This window comes from Zootermopsis nevadensis, unplaced genomic scaffold (genome assembly GCF_977971745.1).
Source record: "Zootermopsis nevadensis isolate Lab colony 2312 unplaced genomic scaffold, Znev_1.0 Znev_ptg000004l, whole genome shotgun sequence".
Taxonomy (NCBI): Eukaryota; Metazoa; Arthropoda; class Insecta; order Blattodea; family Termopsidae; genus Zootermopsis; species Zootermopsis nevadensis.
In genome coordinates this window covers 5,944,098-5,964,899 of record NW_028259136.1, presented here as the reverse complement: position 1 = coordinate 5,964,899, position 20,802 = coordinate 5,944,098, and the positions used below count along the sequence as shown (strand labels likewise).

The 20,802-nt window shown below is 41.5% G+C and overlaps 1 protein-coding gene across 5 annotated transcripts in view; it reads left to right on the top strand.

Moving 5' to 3' along the window:
* The window catches only part of LOC110828771 (sodium- and chloride-dependent transporter XTRP3), a 66,573-nt gene that overhangs the window by 25,632 nt on the left and 20,139 nt on the right, over nt 1-20,802 (top strand). For all 5 annotated transcript variants that reach the window (XM_087342989.1, XM_087342988.1, XM_022061783.2 and 2 more), the window contains 3 exons: nt 16,079-16,311; nt 17,554-17,775; nt 20,215-20,325. In XM_087342989.1, the coding sequence (XP_087199115.1) occupies nt 16,079-16,311; nt 17,554-17,775; nt 20,215-20,325 (566 nt within the window). The remainder of the gene's footprint in view (nt 1-16,078; nt 16,312-17,553; nt 17,776-20,214; nt 20,326-20,802) is intronic.

Sequence of the window (20,802 nt, the reverse complement as noted above, 5' to 3'; positions counted from 1 at the left end):
TATCAATGTGAGGGTAATCTGAACTGATGTAATTACGTATCTGATTGCATGGAGTGGTAATTAGACGAGGTAGTGGGGTCAGATGTTGACAGAGAGTAGCCTATTGAAATCGATATGGTTCAAGTTGCGCGCGACATTGATGCTCATGTGTTTTCCTGTCTCGTATTTTAATTGGGAGACGCCATCTATGATCTGTTCCCTCATCAAATGTCATACCTGATACTTGAAACATATACAGGAAATTCCTTTTAAAAGAAACCTTAACTATTATGCACACAAACAAAACGACTAAACCAATGCCAGTATTAAATTCTTGAAGCCCTGTCCCGTTGCGATGGCTAATGCACTGCTTGAAGTAGGTACTATCACAATTTAAGGGGTTTTGTCGCTCGACGAGCGTTCTGAAGATGGAGGTTGTTTGTTCCTCCAAAACATTGGTCTCTGCCTGCAAGTCTACATGGCGTTACATACGAGGACCGTCATCTCCGTGATAACGTAGTCTTATCTGTCGGTTCCTTGCCTGTCCATGAGCACAGAGAAGAACCCATGTGTTCTGGATTTGGAGACTCGGCCCTCCGTTGGAAAAAAAACTGATCCCGTTGAATGTCACGGTATCAGCACATTCACCGTTGTCTGAGAGGACGTCGGAAGCCGAAGGAATCCTTTGACAAGCGCGAACACGATCTTGCCTCGATCATGAAGTGCAAGAACGGTTCATATCCGTACGGGGGGCACTTGACGGTGAGATGGGACGCTGGATAGGAAATTAGAAATATATGCTGAGAAGATAAAAATATATATTCGGCTACCGATTATGTGTATTCGGTTTGAGTATTCGAGGCTTGGCGTGAACGTGCCGTATAGGCGTTACAACCTACAAGTTCAACATAAGACATCCTCGCCGCCCTCAGATATCACATCTGCTTTAATGTTCTAAAACTCTTCATTTGATCTGGAGTGTATTAATGGATTTCAAATGATTCTCGAGTGAACAACAACATTTTCCTTGAGAAGCATTGGCCAGTTAATCAGCGTAATGTAGACGCATTGTGTTTTGTTTGAGGTAGGGACTGTATTGTTTAAATGAGTTCCCTCCTTAAATGTGGCAAGAATGCCTATACGTCAGTGTTTATGTCGTCGGAGAATTTTGGCTTCCGCGAAGTGGTTTGGGTTTTGATGACAGTACACGAAACTCGTTTTGAACCTAATACTTCTTCACGCAAACTCAATTTTTCCTGATCGAGTTGCTTGGAATTTGCCCTTCTCGTCCGGGGAAGAGTTTGTTCATCACTTGCATGCATAGTTCGTTGCATTTCAGACATGAGACGGTTACATAAAACCGTCTTCCTGCCTTACGTTCCAGACTGGTCAGTTACATATTCCATCTTGCCCACGAGCATTCGCACGCACAGGTGTGAACTCACACACGTACAGACGACATTTACCCTAAACCCATTCAGCTTGATTTGCATCCCTACAGTCCGTTCTCCTAACATCCAGTTCCATCTCAAGTGGTCCCTTTTTAAGTAGGTGAGATTTTAGGTCCCTATGGCGGCGAGTGTGAAGACGTCTTCTTGGATGTTGCGCCGTGCTGTTCGATAGAAATCGATATGCACGTGGTGTCTTGCATTGCGATTTCCGATCGATATGTTGATGAACTTTTTACATTCAAATATTCTCTTAAACACTGCTCTCAAACGCCTTTAGAACGCAGAAGGAAGGGCTTTGGCGTCCTTGTCTTGACCGAGATTCGAACCTGTATTCAGGGCCGCGGGGCCTAAGGCCTGCATGCCTTATGGCTTGTCGGTTTATCTGCAAGTAAATACTGGCCCCACACATCACGACCTTTCCGCGTGACCTCTGCAAACCTGACGAGCGCTTAAGGGTGGAAAGTGTTTGTCCTCTTTCGGGGGAAACATCCTTGACACTTTGACGCAATCCGTCCCAGGTCGCTGCAGGCGTCTATGACGATTTGGATCAAAAGCTTGTCTGGGCCTGACCCCCGAAATATGAATGCTAAATGTAAGCCAAGGTTGAAAACTAGTTTCAGACGAGAAGAGTATTGTATCATCCTGTTAATGGAAGCAGCAGGCACCTCTGAGACGTCGGCGAACTTCTACCAACAACCCAAAAAACATTCGTGTTTCATGATTTTTGAATTTCTCCTTTTCCCCTGAAAGTTATACCAGTTTCACGTCATGCGGTGTTCGTATTTCGGTAATTTATTTGGTTTGGGTTCTGTAACCTTTTCAATTAATGCGGCTCTCTTCGATTCAGATAGTTTTTGATGCTTTAACGCTTGTAACTCAGAACCTCTTGGTTCAAGTTTTCTCATTCCGACTATTACTCTCAAAGCGCACTCTTTTATGTTGTGTTTTTATGGCTTTTCCCCTGAAATTATGTTTATTTCAGTAATTTCAGACAGGCGTTTGGATGAGAAGGGACTGGCATTTTCCAGAACAAAAGTACCCGGGAATACATTTATGGCCCTTTGTGGCAGTCCTACCCTGGGTCGAACGCTGACTTGCTCTTGGGGGTTTCTTGAAGATGATGGTTTTGTGTTCTGGGCAGGAATTTTGGCTATGACGCCCTTCACAAAAATTGTATTAAATCTTTCTTTTTATTCGATAGTAAGCTGACGGAGACCGAAGTTCCACGTGGCATTGCAACCCAAAAGTCAAACATCGACGTCTTTACTACCGTAAGAACTCAGATCTCACATTTCCCATTGTGTTATCTTACAAGGATCAAATATGACGAGGAGTGATGTAATGTGTGTCGGGTTCGCGCATTTCCCGCTACTCTCTCTCTCTCTCTCTGGGTATGAATGGAGCTGGAAAGTTTTAAAGCCACGAGTTTGTCCGACGTGGGCAGCAAAAGGTGTGTAACATTTGTTAGTCATCGTTTAGCAAGTCTGTCCAAGGTTAGAGCAAATAATTTAATTGGCTCTGACAGGTGCGAACTCTGGAATGAGTTCCCCGTGGACAACGCCTTGCAGGCTTTGCGACGAGGATAGTTGGTGTTGATGATGTTAATATGGGCGGGAAATATAAACACCAGCAGACGCTGATTTCGGAGGCTGGTTTTGAATTAAACGCGGAGAAAACAATGCACATATTGTGGATTCAGATCTTCTGGTCTGTGATGTGTGTACTTGTTGATGGTTACCGACGTTTGGGAGGAACGCACGTTCGAAATCTTCAGTCTGCCCTGAAGAAAAGGGCTGGACCATGGAAAGGTGATTAGATTGCGGTCTTCTGAGTCGTCATAGGAACCTGCTGCTTGAGTCTTCAGGATACACTTCAAGGCTGAACGTCGTGATGCTTATTATCTATTCTATTTCTGTTCAAATTTCAATGACCTCCTTCTTGTTAATGACTGGTTAATGACTCTTATGATCTATATGGACTACTTGCTGTTTATTGATATGACATTTTATGAGTCAATCAGTGAATGAAGTAGGATAACAGGTTGTTGATCAAAGCTCGGGTCGAAATGATAGGTTGTTTCGATTATAACTCTGAAGGAGCTGTTGAAAACCCGTTGTCTGAAAGTTCATTCGTACTATAAGTATTTATATATCTTCATAAACTTTGGAGGACTTTTGCTCAGAGTTTGCTACCGGTATTTCAAAGTTCGCACTTACTTGCTACTCGAAACTCTCTCAAAATGTCCACCGGACATGGCCCTCAAATGGTCTAGAATTACGCTTTGAAACACGAAGGAAATCCTTTATGTCCACAATTACTGACAGCGAATTTGCACTTTTATGGTCACCGAAATTATTCAATCAGCAAGCAGTCGGAAACTGGAGAGAAGCTGCTGATTCATTTTTCAATTCAGTCAGCAATCAGCAACCGGTTGGTTCCGGAACAAAGGAATGTCATCGCTCATCGCTAGAGTTGCGTTGTTTGTTAACGTAATGTTTATAGCCAACGAGAGGTTAATTAACTGGAATGGAGAGGTTCATTCGTACAACCCAGCAGAACGCTGTGTGCAGGTTTGACCTCTGACCTCTGAATATTGTAGTCATTGGTCCTTTTATCTGCATCTCGTCATGCCCGCACAATCCATTGGGATCGCAACCAGACCAGCTAAAACAAAACTTCGATTGGCCCTTTGGGCACCAAGAGACGTCATTCTTCTCCGGTTTTACTTCTTTATTCCGTGCACTGGCGTGTACGATGCAGCTAATTCGGTAGTCCCCGGAGCCAGCCTGACTGTGACGTTAGACATTTCGATTTCCTCCCTGATAACCAGTGGTTTATTGCAGAAACAGTGATCAAATGACTCATTTTATTTGTAGGCCAATAAAACATTCTGCAGGTAGAGGTTAGGAAACTTGAAGATATCCGTCTTCTGGGTTATTGCGCTGTGTAGTCTGGTCGATGTTAACCAACGTTTCAGAGGTCATACTGCCTCCGTCATCAGGGCGATTCATCGCCCTGATGACAACCCAGAAGACGGATATCTTAATACTCACCGCTGTGAGAACCTCAAGTCTTACGTTAGGAAACTTGTCGCACGTCGTACTGCGGTTTCCCGTCAGGATTTGCCATTCCACTTTTCATTTTCGCTAGATGAGAAGCAATTCTACAAGTTACAAGTTTGTGTACTGCTTGGAGATCCCTAGAAACGCCATTTCGTGTCCTCGTCGCTTTTCAGTTCAGGGGAGGGGGCGTAAAGTTGGCTGAAAAGTATCTTCATAAGAAAGTCGTCTTCTAGACCCTGAGAAGCAAAACTTGAAGGAAGAGGTTATTTTTATTTTAAGGTTCCATAGAAAATAAACTAATTCTTCGATTTGTTACGGCTACAAATTGCCTCGAAAATGTTCAAAAGAAACATTTTGCACTTCGCGTAGAATGGGGAACAAAAAATGTTTGTGTTAAAGAAAATGAACGAGCTTACAGTTAAGATGCCTCGTAAATATTCGCACCGAAACACATCTTAAACCGTACGTTTAAGAGATAAAGACAGCTGAAATGTTTATTTTTACAAGCGTGTTTAAAACAAACACTCAATTGCTGAATCTCAAAAAAATTTGTCAAAGGATGGTTCAGTATCTTCACCTTACTTTAATAAGAGAGAAGAATGTTAATATTCAACACCCGTTTTAGAACTTAAATTTGTAGTTTAATATACACAAAGCATCACCATGTGAGATTTGAGGTTTTTACGGCAGTGAGTCTGAAGATGTTTGTGTAGTCATCGCCCTGATGAAGGAGCCAGAAAGTACCTCTGAAACGTCGGTAAACTTCTACCAGATTACACTTCGCAACAACTCAGATAACAGCCACATGACGTCAAAAATTACGTTTATTGCACCCGAATTGAAGTTCGTCGTTCCCTTTGGCGTAATTTGTTGTGAACGTTCGCCGCTTATGCTTGGAAGCCGAGCGGACCTGGGCGCGTGGGTGGTAGTGGTCAGCTGAAACCAAAGAGACTCGAAACACGATCACCGCTCGTGCTGTGTGACTGACAGCCAGCCACGTGTCATCCCAGCTGTGATGACGTTGTTTTGTGTTTCCCCGCTCTAATCGTGCGCCATATAGTTTATGCTCTCAGACAGTTTACCCATTGCTTTAAGCGTAATGGGAGGACAACGTTAAGATGGACCTTACGGAGACTGGAATCGATGGGGGTGAACTGGATGCAGCCAGCTCAGGACAGAGACCGGTGGCGGGGTTTTGTGAACACGGTGATGAACCTACGGGTTCCATAAAGAAAGTTGGGTGCAGTCGACTTTCCAAATAAATTTCCTGTAGTGGAAAAAGTAATAGAATACCGAAAGATGGCTCAAATGCAAAGAAACAGCAATGTCGGTGTTTTTATGGAGCCTCTGGCATTCTTTGGCATGTAATATAATTTCTTTCCCTGGACGTTTTTACCCGGATTTCCAGGATTCGCTCAGTCGTGGGAATTTACTCCTCAGGGTTTGTAAGTGACGTACTTCATGGGCTGGCTGATGGGGTTACAGCAGCGAGCAAGACGAAAACTGGCACGAACGTCTATACTCTGAACGGCATTCGAACACGTGACTCTTTCTGCGTGACCTCAGGCGAAACACTCACACGTGTCTTAAAAAATAATGGCCCATGTCCGTCACGCCTGTGCTTAAATAGTTGTGACCGTTGCCATGGTGATGCTGTTATTGGATTCTTGGCTTTATGGTTTGCGTTGCTGGCCATAAAACGGTAACCATTACGTCAAACCCCCCCCCCCCCCCAAAGTGTGTGTAGGTCGTACCGGTTATTTTGTACGAGACAATTGTCGCAGGTAAGGATACGTCAAGGGACTGTCGTTGCGTATTTCAGGAAGGACGGAAATCACGAAAACCTCTGTAAGAATAGTTCCCGGGTTCTTGTCCCAGTGAGGATGGCTTCTGTAGATTGGAAACCGAACACGGCAGTAGATCTGCGCCAAGGCCAAAGTTGTTTCGGCGAGTGGATTACGGGAACAAATGTCACAGTCCCGAAAATCCGCACCGGGTTCGAGTTCAAGGTGAAGATGATTTCGGTAATTCGGTAACAAAGAAAGCAAGATTGGTGAACGGCGCAAGGCACTTGTAAGCAGTTGCATTGCGGTCGCCGAACAAGCTAATGGCGGCTTTGCGTGTTGGCGAACCAACCCAAGTCACGAATCACCTAACATTGGCTTAGTAAGTGGATTCATAGAAGAAATACTTACAATTCAAATTCTAATGTATTTCATCAGAGCCTTCGGAATGTAACATGTATGCTGTAATGGGTAATGGCGTCTCAGTGGCTGTCGGTGGAAAGTAGGGATCAGTGTTTATTTAAAGGTGGTAGCTGAGGCCAGCACATCCTACGAAGCTGCCAATGCGACTGCATGGAGCACAGGTCTTCTTGAAAAGCTAGTGAGATCGAATATTTGTCGAGAGAGATTTCTCCTTTTGGGATCAGAAGATTCATTACCGTGTTCAAGTGCGCCCACCGCTGGTCCCTAGAATCGCTTGTCCTCTGCGAATACGCGTAATATCTTGTAACCTGCAGCTGCATTGAAATGGCCAGTCGCAGATTAGGGAGGGCTTCCTTCCTTACGTAAAATGTCAAGGTCAGCGTATTACTAGTGTTTTACCAGTGTGTTTGTTACTTATGTTTCAGTCAGCTGAAGTTGCACGCCGTGAAAAATTATACGAATATTATGCTAATGATGCAGATATTTAATCCAGGAACTCATAACTGTCTTCCGTAATTTTACGCTGTGATTGAGCTACGAGTAGCTTTACTGTCTTGCGTCATTTTTATTGATTAAATGCGCAGTGGCAGCACTGTCGTGATATGACTTTCAGTTACGCCAACATTACAGTCGATCCAAGGACTGAGAGGTTACGTTGTTGCTGAAAGTTTCTGTTGGTCTTACTGATTCCACTTAAATTTTTCGACTTGAATGAATTACACGTGGCAAGTTCTGGGACGATCCTGATAACGCTTCGGTGGGGCAACTAGAATTATAAATATATATTAAATTTTGTCCGTCTAATCACGATAATTCTTATTAAATATTAAAATATTACAATAATTAACATTTAAAATATTTAAAATATTAAATGATGTTCTTTATCGAAATATTCGATTTACATTAGACCATCATTTTTTATGTTTCACGACATGTTTCAGTTCCTAAAAGAACCATCCTCAGGTATGTTTCAAAAATTATCTTCAATATATATTACTTTGTTTTCTATTTTACTAATATTCATTTAACCTTTATGTTATTTACATTACAGACTGATACAAAAACAACAAAACGTTCACCCACACTAAAGTCACATTGAGCATGATGTATATATATACAGAACAACATCGAGTGTGTTATTAAAAAATGGAATAAAAATCTCAAAAAGAACATCGTTTGATATCTGGTAAAAATCTGATAAAAATGTACGCTAGCATAATGTATGAAAATTGTATTTGAATTATTTATCGTTTTGAAGCTTTATATAATTATATACACCTGAGGATGGTTCTTTTAGGAACTGAAACATGTCGTGAAACATGAAAAATGATGGTCTAATGTAAATCGAATATTTCGATAAAGAACATCATTTAATATTTTAAATATTTTAAATGTTAATTATTGTGATTAGACGGACAAAATTTAATATATACTTATTATATCACAATATGACGCAACTTTACCATCTTAGAATTATAAATTTAAGTGAAAGTGAAAAATTTGTAGAAGTCGAGAAATGTGGGCGATTTTTTTCACGTTACGTTAAATTTATCAGATATAATAAAGCCTGTAAATATGTTTCGTACAGAATCTGTAGGCGTGTTTGAAAAGCTGCCTCCTCCATACGAGCTTCTGGAAGTGTCGCTAAGTGCCAGTGTAGTTTGTGATCGAGCACGCAGATGCCTGGAATTCCAGCGAAACTCACCCATCCCAGACAGCGAGCTAATTTCAACCCACTACTTGCAGTTCGTTACGCATCGGTTAGGTATTTGGAGGAAAAGGATTTCATTCTTGTACAAGCATAATTTATGAAGATTTGCGGACATGTCACGATTATTTGTGTTGGGGTGTTCAAGCTTGTGGTCCGTGGGATGTAGCAGGCCGTCGAGGGGACTCACGTTCTGCAAGATGTAGGGTTTCAGGTATCTTATAAACAGTGTGCGATATTAGGTTTTCACGGCGGCTAATATGAAGAGGTGCTTGCTACCGCCATCATGATGGCGATTTGATGATGGAGGCGGTAGTCACCTCTGAAACGTCTGTAGATTTCTACCAGACTACACGGTACAACAACCCAGAAGACAGCTATCTTCATTTCTGAAGTTCTATTTCTTTAAACAGACGCTTCATGTACACCCCCAGACTAACTCTTGTCAGTAATTTATTTAAATTGCACATTGACTTTAAACACCAACGTAAAATTGCCTTATTTACTTTTCCGTCGTATTTTTTAGCTTTAAACAAGTATATTTGTTTTGTTGAGATGCACAAGCTAAAGCTTTCTCGGGCTATACGCCATGTCAGTTGGTTAAAAAGAAACCGTCGTCTCAGAGACCATCTTTGTCTCCATCATCAGAGCTGTGATGTCATCACAGCCCGAAGACAGGGACAGAGGTTGGTCCTTGAATCGTCGGTCTTTTGATCAGATTTTGTGATTTATGTTTATACGTATGTACGATTCTGTGATACCCTTCTCTAGAAGCTGGTAGCCCGTTCGCCTAGTTCAGTCAAAGAGTAATATACGTAAAAACAGACGTTTATACGCATCCAAGACTCGCCCTCGCGTGTTGAGGCAGGCGGGCACCAAACTCCGAGGACTGTCTGCGGTTGAAAAACCCATAACATTGTGGAGGATGTACTGTATCGATTTTGACTTGGGGCTTAGTTTCGGAGTCAGTAGGGCAGCCAAATTTCTGAATGAGGGGCGTGGCGTCAAGTACAACAAGGCTACAAATCTGTGCCGCATCGTGTGGAGTATTGTACTGTAAATAGACTCCGATGAACGCAATGGAGCTTGTACACGTGTAATAAAATTTTGTCGGAGCGATAAGGCCCCCATTTGACGGCTTCTATAACATCGATATGCAATTTCGAAACCAGTCTGACTGCTTACGAATACAATAGCCGAAGGCCGCTCAGTTCTTCTGTTAGTTGGGAAGAATAATCGGGCTGAACTGTCAGTTCGTGACACGGGGATGGCGTGATAATTCTATTATATTTTTTAAAAAACATGGTTACACGAGATCCTCTGGGACAATATTTGGTGATCTTTTCAGGAAGACTGACGTAATGCAGTCGCAAAACTTTGTGGTTTGTACGTAGATGGGCTTGTAGCCTGCATGTAAAAATCTCTGAAACTAAAATAATCATTGAAGGTAGATGTTTTTGGATTGAACTGTGGTTAGTGACCGATTTGAACTGCCGTTGGTAACTGGACCAAACTGCACTCCACCTGGACTCTGTAATAACTGACGTTACACCCCTGAGTGAGTGTTGTCTGTCTATATTAGACGTCTTCATCGTTTTCTTGGCAGAGAAATTGGATGTGAGGATGTGAACTGGATTGGACTGGCTAAGGATAGAGTCATTATTGAGATCTTACCGCGGAATCTCATTTCGTTCGGTCCAGTTATGGCCATGTGAAATTCGGGATTCTCATGTCGGTGTGGACTTGACAGCGTCATTGACCGAGATCGATTTAGCAACGGAGATTAACCCTTCGACGACGAAGCTCATCTAAATAATATTTAATATTTCAGTCCGTACCGCAAAGAAAACGCCACACTTCACCACTGCATAGATCGTTTGGTCGTCGCTGTTTACTCTGAGAATCACGCGACCTTATAAGATTTAGAGTTTTGTCGTCGGAAAGCATGCATATGGAAGTCATGTGGGTTGTTTTGCCGTGTACTTGGTAGGATGTTACCGACGTTTAAGAGGAGCTTGCTGTTTCCATCATCAGTGCTTTGAGTCATGTTACTACACGGCAGAACAACCTAGAAGACAGCCATCTGCAGACACAACCTTTTTATATACTCGCTTTCTCCTTGTGAATTTCTTTCGAACAATAGACAATGACAGTGTCGAAGGCATTGTGTTAACAAATATTTCGCGATTGTCTCTGCCCTCGATATTAGTTGTTGTAAACATTTTTTTTCATGATTACGTGTTGTTAATTATCCATTATTTGTCATACTGGGCAGACAGCCCACATCAAACGTCGGAGGATAAATGATAATATCATGATGAAAATGACAACTATCAGCATTTCCTTTGGATTTTCATTTCGGAATTTGTAGCTCCTAACTTATGTTAAAATTGTAAGGTCCTAAGAAAATTGTAGTTTGCCTGTAAATGTGGGGCAAATTTTTTCTATATTATACCAGTGTACCATACGTTTCGTTGTCATTAATTTTAAGGACCACTTTACTTACTTACTTTAAGATATTGTAGGTGCGTCATATTGTGATTTATTTAAATAGTATTAAAAATATATTAAAATTGGCCGTCAATCACAATATAAAATAATTAAAAGATTAAAATATCATTTTTCGTTCCTTATCGAGTACTCGATTTACATGTGGAACATTTACGACATGTTTCGGCTATCAGTAGTGCCATCATCAGGTGTTATGTTATAAACTTTCTGTTAAAAAGTTTATAACATAATAGTGCCATCATCAGGTGTTATGTTATAAACTTTCTGTTAAAAAGTTTATAACATAACACCTGATGATGGCACTATTGATAGCCGAAACATGTCGTAAATGTTCCACATGTAAATCGAGTACTCGATAAGGAACGAAAAATGATATTTTAATCTTTTAATTATTTTATATTGTGATTGACGGCCAATTTTAATATATTTTTAATACTATTCACTTACCTTACTAAATTAACTTCCATAAGGTGCCAACGTGCATTGCTTTCATGTTTATGAAGTCCACACGGCTTTAAAACCCAGAAGATCAACATTTACAAATGTAAGGAAGTTATACAATAAATGCTTCAGTTAATGTTTAAACAAACGTGTGTTTACGTTCGTATTTGTTGCTTTCATGCGAAATTATGATGGACGTTTTATGTTATGAAGTTGCGTGTGTGGACTTTGCAGTCGAATACTGACGAGGACGCTAGAGTTTAATATTACATCACAAGATAGGAGGACGCTGGGGAGGCTATTTCTAGTTTAAGCGCACCAGCGTCACTCATATAGCTCATGTGTGAGTTCACATTCCATTGGTGTAATTTCCTGAGAGCGTCTTTTTTACACATGGTCCGCGTTGCATTAATGTGTACGATTTGTTATATCGATATTATGCCATTGCTCCCACACAACGTGGAAGGTTTAGACGTCAACGTCGGATAGGGTAGAATGTAGAATTCTTATGCCGAATTCTCTCGTATGAAACACCTAAATGGTTGATACAACGTCGCTGTCGGGTGATTAGGAGTTCTTGGGCTCAGATTTTCAGTCCGGAAGACTGACGATAACCAACGTTTCACCTGTCTTTGCTGCCTCCATCATCAGGGCTCTTATCACTTATCACCGTGATGTTGGAGGCCGCCGTGAAAGCCTCAGATCTTACTATATATCGGGATAGTGTCTTAAATTAGGTCTGAACCGCTTCCTTTCAAATCCATTACTGTTTAAATTGACCTGTTATTCGGCTGTGTAATCAGAGCTGTTGGCAGCGTCGTTAAATAAAGAACTGAATAATTAAACAGGAATTGTAAACATTTGACCCATATTAAAATGGATCATTGAGGTGGTGGGTGGATGAATATGACCCTGGATCTTATCCAACTTCCGACTTGTTTAAGATCCGTATTGAACTTAACAGACTCTGTTGCTTTAATTGGTTTGTGAGTTTCGTTAGGTCTGTGTCAAATAGCTTGGAATGCCACGGTATGCGAATGTTGAATCATGGGATATGTGACATGCAGTGGTCTTGGCCTATTTTGAACACGTTCTACGAAATTTTATGAAGGTTCTAAGGAAACCCACGAAATTGTGGGTAGTCTGTTAACTGGGACAAGTTTTTACCCAGGAAATAGGATTCTTTAGGGCGTTGAGATAGTGAAATATAGAACCAGCACCGATTTGATAGTTCTGGCGCTGACGGGACCGGGAGACGTCAGCGTTGTCGAAGGTAACAACCTTCCTGTGTTGTCGATGAATAAAAAAGGACGGTTTTGTGACAGGTGGCTGAAGTTATCGAATGGGAACTTCGATGTGTTCTAATGCGAGCAAATGACATTGTATGTTGAGAGACGCCACTGATAAGCGTGTGTGAACAGTGTAAAAATTTGCAACAAATAATACTGGACGAAGGAAGTTTGCTGTTATCGAGTGACACGTTAAAAACACATTTCACATCGTTGTCGCTGGAAGTTTCGAATGATTTCATCACATCAAAGACCGCCAATCATAGATCCCATGAGTACCTTAGTGTCTCCGGGAAGGGTTTTTTTTGTGTGTTCCCGTCAGAATTTGAAATTTTGTTGATAGGTCACATGACGGCAAGGCCGTATGAATTGAATCTCTATCAGAATATTTAGATTGTGATCAGATTGCATATTAATTGAGGGATTTGGATATAAATAATGTCGACATTTATGTAAATAAATACGTTTATACTTTGGCTGAGGTACTTCGGTCTTAATGGGAATAATTTATGGCATAATTTAGTCAGAACAAGGTGAAATTGCTATTGCCGAAAGGGCTACGCTATCATTCAGGTTTTTGGTCTTATAAAGAGGGGGCTAGACGAGACCTCGAACAAGCGGAGGTTTAGTTCCACGGCCCCATAGGTCTTTATGACTTGGGGAAAATTTTATTTCTACCTTTTACAATCTAATTTGAATGAAGTTCGCCGATTATCCGAACACGATCTTCGAAAATGGCATCTGCTATTATAGTGAAAGTCACGGAATATGCGCAAAGCAGTTTTCGAATTGTCCCGGCGCTGCAGCTCGCCGGCCCAGCAGTGGAATATTCCACTCGCCAATACAAAGCCCTCCCCCACCCCTTTCCCTTTGGGGACGACACGTGTTCTCTCTCGCTCCCCCTCTTCAGTGTTACAGGGTGGAAGATGGGGGGCGAAACTTTCCACGCATGCTCACAGTGGACAGTCTCGGGGGAATTGGAGTGGCAGTTTTGACCCCTGCAAGTACGGAGAAGTAATTCGTCCTGGCTTTTTATGTCAGTAGTGCCACGGTGGTCTAGCGGTTAGAACGCTGGCCTTGTAATCCTGGGGTCTCGGGTTCGATTCCCGGCGGTGCCCGAATTTATAACTTGTGTTGGACAAGGCCGTGGTCTAGGCAACACGGAGTTTTCCTCCGTGGCATCCCAACAATTACTCCATTCACACACAGAAGAAGGCAATGGCAAACCACTTCTGGATCATCTGCCAAGAACGTATATGAACAGGTCCCAGTCCGAGAAAAGGATGGAAGGATCCTGTTCATATGGACCTGTCGTCAGACAGAACACTGAATAATAACAATAATAAGTTTCAAACCTGCCGGTATGAGATCCGAGGCTCTCATGGCAGTCCAGATGTCCTTTGGGTAATGACGACGTGTGGATTTGTGGGTAGGTACCGACGTTTCGGAGAAAAATGCTGATTCCATCTTCAGGAAACGTTTTCTGCCTACAAATCCACCAGCATCGACTTTTTTAAAACATGGCGGACGTTGTAAAACGTTGTATGTGATGAAGTTAACGCAGTCGATATCTGTAGGCATACCAGTGGAAATTAATTGATTACTGGTTGCGAATTGTCAGCTTCGCGATGTAAAGTCAGTCCTCTGGGATGTTGCGTCTTGTAATGTCGCAGATATTGACCGACGTTTCAGAGGTCGTGATTATGGAGGCAGTAAGCACATCTGAAATGTCGATCAGTGAGGCTACACGACGCAACATCTTAGAAGACAGTCATCTTCAAATGATTTTTGGCAGCATTGCGTTTAACATAAATTTCGAAGAAGAACTTTTAATATTTTCTTTTCTTTGTCTACTTCCATTTGCATACAGAAAGAAGTGGAATGTGTAAAAATTTCCGCTCTGTAACAACCAGTCAGGTCCGTCCATATTTGATTAGCGCGATTAATATTTATTTAATCCTATTATCCGAATTTAGCCTGTAATTACGGGTTGTTACCGTGAAGACCAATTATTATCATCTGTGATGCGCTGAAAACGGCGATATCGAACTGAGATGCAGACGTGGTTATTTTCTGGCTCGTAAGAATAAGGCAAACGTCGAACTAGGCGTAAGTGGAGTGGTCACATTCTTGATGTGAGTACGGACGGGACGGGAAAAAGTACTAGGTCCGTGGATACGAAATATTCGCCGACGAGAGAATCAGAAACATTACATTTCGTAACATGCTTCTTGTTTTACGGCGAGGTGTTTCTCTCCATCCGTTCCCAAAACTGGTGGAACACCCCATGTCGGCTGTCTCAGACTATATTTATAGCTACCCTCCATACTTGATGGCCTTCGACAAATTCATAAGGACACGCTGTGTTGTTCTAACAAGGGGCCTACTTAACATGGTGGATTCTTGACAGGTGATTTATTCTTCAACAGAATAAACTATTCGAGTGGTCTGCATACAATGGAATTAGTTGTTAGTTAAGTTGCTGTAAAGTGACGTGTACGAAGTTCTTCCAGTTTGCATCCTTGGGATGGTAAGTGCTTCTTTTATTATTTAGAAGAATGTGCGTGGTAGCAGCTTGGCCCATTCCACAGAAGACTGCTTCCTTTCTTTTCCATTTGTCGTGGAGGTCTGGGAAGTGAGCTGTTTTATCGGCCGGCAGAGGGGGAGGACAGCCAAACCATGAATGAGTTTCGGAGGGAAAGGCTCAGGGACAGGGAGAACATGAGCACAGAAATGTTGGGGTGGGAACTTGAGCTACTGAGATCATAAATGACCTAAGGTATCTGCCCTTTGTGAAAGAGCAGAGCTGTGGCAGAGAGCATGGCAACTCAAGGTCGCGAGTAGGGGAAGGAAGTTGTGGAATTTTCCCGCCACGGGAAACAGTTTCGTTTCGTAATGGGGTCTTTGGGAAACATTCCTCCTTTAAAAATTTGGACTGTTCTTCCACGGAGATAAAACATGCAAGTAAATGTTTCTGTTGACATCCCTGGATACATTTCTGAGATGCTGTTATGTCTGTAGATGTTTCGTGTTTTTTTTCCATTTCATCATGAGTCCTCAATTCAGTCCTGGAGATGGAGGCAAGGGGTCGCAACCATAAGACCAATATTTATGTTTTTTTTGCATGTGTTCATCTTCAATGTATCGGTAATTTGGAAGAATTTTCTCCCAAAGTGCTGCAGTGGTCTAGCCCTCAGTGACAACCTGAACACCAAATTTTGTAGAAATCCATTTATCCACTTACAGTTATATGGCCTAAACAAGTTTGTGAGGTCCCATAAGGTGTCCTTTGCTCTTGCAAAAGTGTAAAGAATACTTGAAAATAAAGCATGTCATTTTCAAGTGTTTTCGCCATCCTTACATTTGACCTCCTGAACCTCACAATAGATTTATATTAAGTCTTGTTCATTAATATTACGCTTTCAAACAGGTGCGTTCCTGATTCCCTTTGCTGTGATGCTCATCCTTGAAGGAATCCCGCTGTTCTTAATCGAGCTGGGCATGGGACAGAAAATGCGACTGGGCTCCCTGGGGGTCTGGAACACAATCCATCCATGGCTTGGAGGCATCGGAATCGCCAGTTGCATTGTCACCTTCTTTGTTGCGCTGTACTACAACGTCATCATCACTTGGTGCTTCTACTACCTTTTCAACTCAGTACAGGTAAAATATAATGCACTATGTCAAGAAAACATAATTTGTCTTCTACAACATATAGATAAGCTTATTAAACATGGATTTGCAAATTCATTCCCAGTAGGAATGCTCAGTTTGTAATTTACCCGGAGTGGAGGGAAATTTATAGGAACAACACCAGCACGGCCGTTGAGGTGGCCACGTGCATTTGCACAACACAGCGGATTTCTGTGGGAGGTGGGAATTGAATTCAGAACATAGTTTTAGTCAGTAACTCACCACAAAATTTAACTCTGGTGTAGTTAATAATGGCTTATCTAGTTCCTTTCGTGTCTGAGGTTAAGTATGAGACAGAGCGTACTCTGTAGCCTGATTGGTTTCTGTTAACCTAGAAAGCAAGTATTACGACAGTGACAGCTATCTCTAAGAGGTCTCAAACCAAAATGGTTAGAATGCTGGGCTTGTAATACTGGGGTCCTGGGTTCGATTCCCGGTGGTGCTCGGATTTACAACTGGTGTTGGGCAAGGCCGTGGTCCAGGCATCATGGAGTACTGGACATGAAAAAGAAGACTGCTGTAGTATGGTACAAAATAAAGATCTTGCAATTTTTTAGCACCATGCTATTGAATTAGAATATATGGAATGAAAGTATTCAATTACTATAACATTCATACGAAATTTATGTGGCAAGATGTTATATTATTTCAGGTAAATGGTCATTCTGTAACTGTCCCACAAGGACTAAATCTGTAATATTGTCGATAATATAAAAATAAAATATTGTGAAAACACATTAATTATGCATACCTGTAAAGGAACAACAGAGTGAAGTTAAATATGTCTTTGTGTGTGTTTTGAGACGTGCCTGAAATATTCTTCTGTGACCAAATAGGGTTAAGTAAATCTGGAACGTTTCGTAGTATAAGCTTATGGGGTCGGGGCAATCTATGCATACACAGGGCAGCAAAAAATCAAGAAGGATCATGAAGAAAATAAGAAATGCACAGATCAGTCTGATTAGAAAAAGCCAGTTGGGACCCTTGTCATGAATGGGAGGATCTTAGAGAAAATTACTGCGAAATGTGTTTTTAATTAGCTTACGATAAGGCCTTCAGTATGCCTTTTAAGAGTTCCATGACACTGGGGAACGTCTTGAGTAGATGGATATACTGATCTATTATCTCCTCAGGGAATGTCCTGTGCTCTTGAGTTAATAACTCCATGATATTTTCACATTTTTATAATATATGTGATATCTTTTCCCATAGAGTCCGTTACCGTGGTCATATTGCCCAGAAGTAAATGGAACAATTGTTGCTGAATGTGCAAAGTCATCAGAGACTGCGTATTTCTGGTATCGTACAACGCTGGATGCAGCACCAAATATTGATGACAATGGTGGTCTCAAGTGGTGGATTGTCATCTTACTGCTCTTCGCCTGGATAATCGTCTTCTTCATTGTAATGAAGGGCATTCAGTCCTCTGGAAAGGTGACCGATTGTTGGTTGGAATAATGCATATCATTTTGAAAGATGAAACTAAATTATTTGTTATGTATTGTATGAAATTAATCTAATTAGGTTAGGCCTAGGATAAGTATCTAATTAGACAATCTTTTAAAGTGGTATCCCATGCTGTTAAGAACAGTTGGATTTCTGTAAGAATATGTACTTACTTTTTCCAGCTTATTTAAGATGCAGTCAAGCTCGGTTATAACGAGATCCAAGGGACGGAGGTGATCTTTATATCCGTTATTGTAGCTTAATGTTTCATACCGATACAGAAAAATGCCATTCTCTCCCTAGGTCTTCTGGGAATCCAAAACATTAGGGAAGAGAGGATTAAGAGATTGGGGAAAAAACTAAAGACTCAATGTCACCTGTACCCGCAGCATAGGACATGCCCTCTTCGAATGAGGCAGCAATGTAGTGGAATCATTCTGCCCTCCCCCGCCATGGGTAACCATTTGGATCACTATACATTTTCCCCGATACCTGAGAGCCCCTGGGCACCCCTGCCACACAGGGTCTGCGGGGATTTCCGCTACACCATTGGAACGAGGACTATGCTCTTCGTGAGTAGCGTACTGCACTAAATGAGATTCTGAGAACAGAAATCAAACCAAACACATTATGAATGTTGGCTATAAATGTCGTTAAAAGGGTTATAAATTGTTATCGACAGGGCGGTGGTAAGAGACAAGGGGGAGAATGTCATGAACGGGCAAAACCATAATAGATCTTAGTCTCTCATGTGGCAGTTCAGCCACTGCTCGTTATAATGGCTTAAAGATTTGCTCATTATACCTGTGAAGCTCTCAACTACCGTGTTCGTTTTAACCGTGAAATGTTGCTCATAAAATACATCATTTCCAATCAACTCTTCTCTGTTTGCTCGCAATAGCCGAGATATCATTATAACCGTGCTCTTTATAAACGAGTTTGACCGTATTTAAATTTACAGAGCAAACGTTATATTAGTGTTAAAAATTGTTTTATCATCATTTCCCCTTACACCACAGAATTAAGACTTGAGAATTATGTGGGGATCTGTGTGATCTGAAGTAAGATTTCCTGTGTATTTCAGACAGTTTGAACTGGTTCTATTGAACACGTTGTTAATCTTTAATCTGTTAACCTTTAATCGTGTGAGTACAGGGGAATTATAACCCTGAACTAATGGGCTACCAGCCAGACATTAACTATGGGAGTTTTAACAGTTTAGCACTATGCTTTCTTGAGTAATAAACTGCAGAATTGTGGGACTGTTAATTTATCGAAGCTAGAGGATGATGATGACAAAGATAAAGATACCACCTGAAGATGGCCGTCTTCTAGGTTGTTGCACCCTGTTGTCTGGTAGAAGTTTACTGACATTTCAGAGGTCCTTGCTGGCTCCATTATCAGGACCTCAGAAACGTCAGTAAACCTCTACCAGACTACATGGTGCAACAGACCAGAAGACAGGCATCTTTAGACTCACCACCAAGAAAACCTCAAACCCCACAAGATACCACCTACAACAGTAATAACAGTAGTAACAGTATCAAATTTATTAGGGTCATAATAATACAGGGCAAGTCTAAATGATGTTCCCGATTTGAAACACATGTTACTCACGTTTAATGAAATTCAGATGCACAAAATTGGTACCGATGGAAAGAGAAACTCTCCAAGTTTATGTTAGTACACTTCGCGGCCGCGTAGTAACACTGTTCGCCGCCAGGGGCGATATGAGAGAAAATGGCTTCCGTCGAAGACGGGAGCTTTTTGTGTCCTGAATTTCCACGTTCACCGGTCTGTTATTAGTGTGCAACGGCATTTCCGAACCAAGTTTGCGGCAGATCCACCCGGTGGGTGTACAATTCGTAAGTGGTATTCCAAATTTAAGAAAAGGGGCTGCATCTGCGATCGCGTATCACAGCAGCCATTGCAGCAATCGATCATGATATGCTGCAACGTGTCTGGGAGGAACTTGACGACAGGCTGGATGTGTGCCGGGTTACCAAGGGGGCTCACATTGAACACCCGTGACATACTGAAACAAAACTTGCATAATTTCTCTTTCCATTAGTACCAATTTTGTGCATCTGAGTTTCATTAAACGTGAGTAGCGTGTCTTTCAAATCGGGAACATCATATAGACTTGCCCTGTATTAGTAGTGTCAATAGTGATAGTGTTCTGCCAGCACCACAGTCGCATTGTCTCTGACACCAGGCTTTGCAGAACGACCAGTAACTACTTCAGTATGTTAAGATTGTGGTCTTCTGCGTCACACTGTTGGTCTTCTGGTTATATACTGTCATGCTGGAGGAACATACAGCCTGCATATAGGGCTTCATTTAATACTGAACAGTGGCCCAAAAGACCACAATCTGAACTCGATATATTTGTTCCTCGCCCTTTTAGCCCTGCTATTTGTGTTCCAGGTTGTGTATTTCACTTCAATGTTTCCCTACGTTGTGCTCACCATTTTCTTCATTAAAGGGTTAACTTTGAAAGGGGCCAGTGCTGGGCTTATTCACATGTATACACCAAAAGTAAGTAAAATACTTTCAGGTTCTTAGTTACCATTAGGGTTGCCACCACCTTCAGGTTTATTGAACGTTCAATCCTGGATCTTCGGGGTTTGATTTATGAAATTTTCAGGCGGTAGGGCATGGGCGGCGTAAATAAAAAGGCATTGCTTATAGTTAGTAACATCCACATTAAAATATTAGTGCTGTGCTTAACAGGGACAGAAGCTGCATGCAACCACCCCAGAAATAAATCAAACCCTGGAATTGATCCGGCGAGGCAGCCAAATATTACAAATTTTAGAAAATAAATTGACTTGTTGCTCTGCATTTGGAACTTTCTAAAGTAATTTTTATGATTCATGCAAATAATTAATAGTAGATATGCTATGGTTATTTCAAATGCGTGTACCTATTAAGAATATAACATTTTATTCTAAATTTAAAAAAGAAAATTAAATATCGTAGTGTAATAGTAGGACAACAAAGAAACAATTGTCT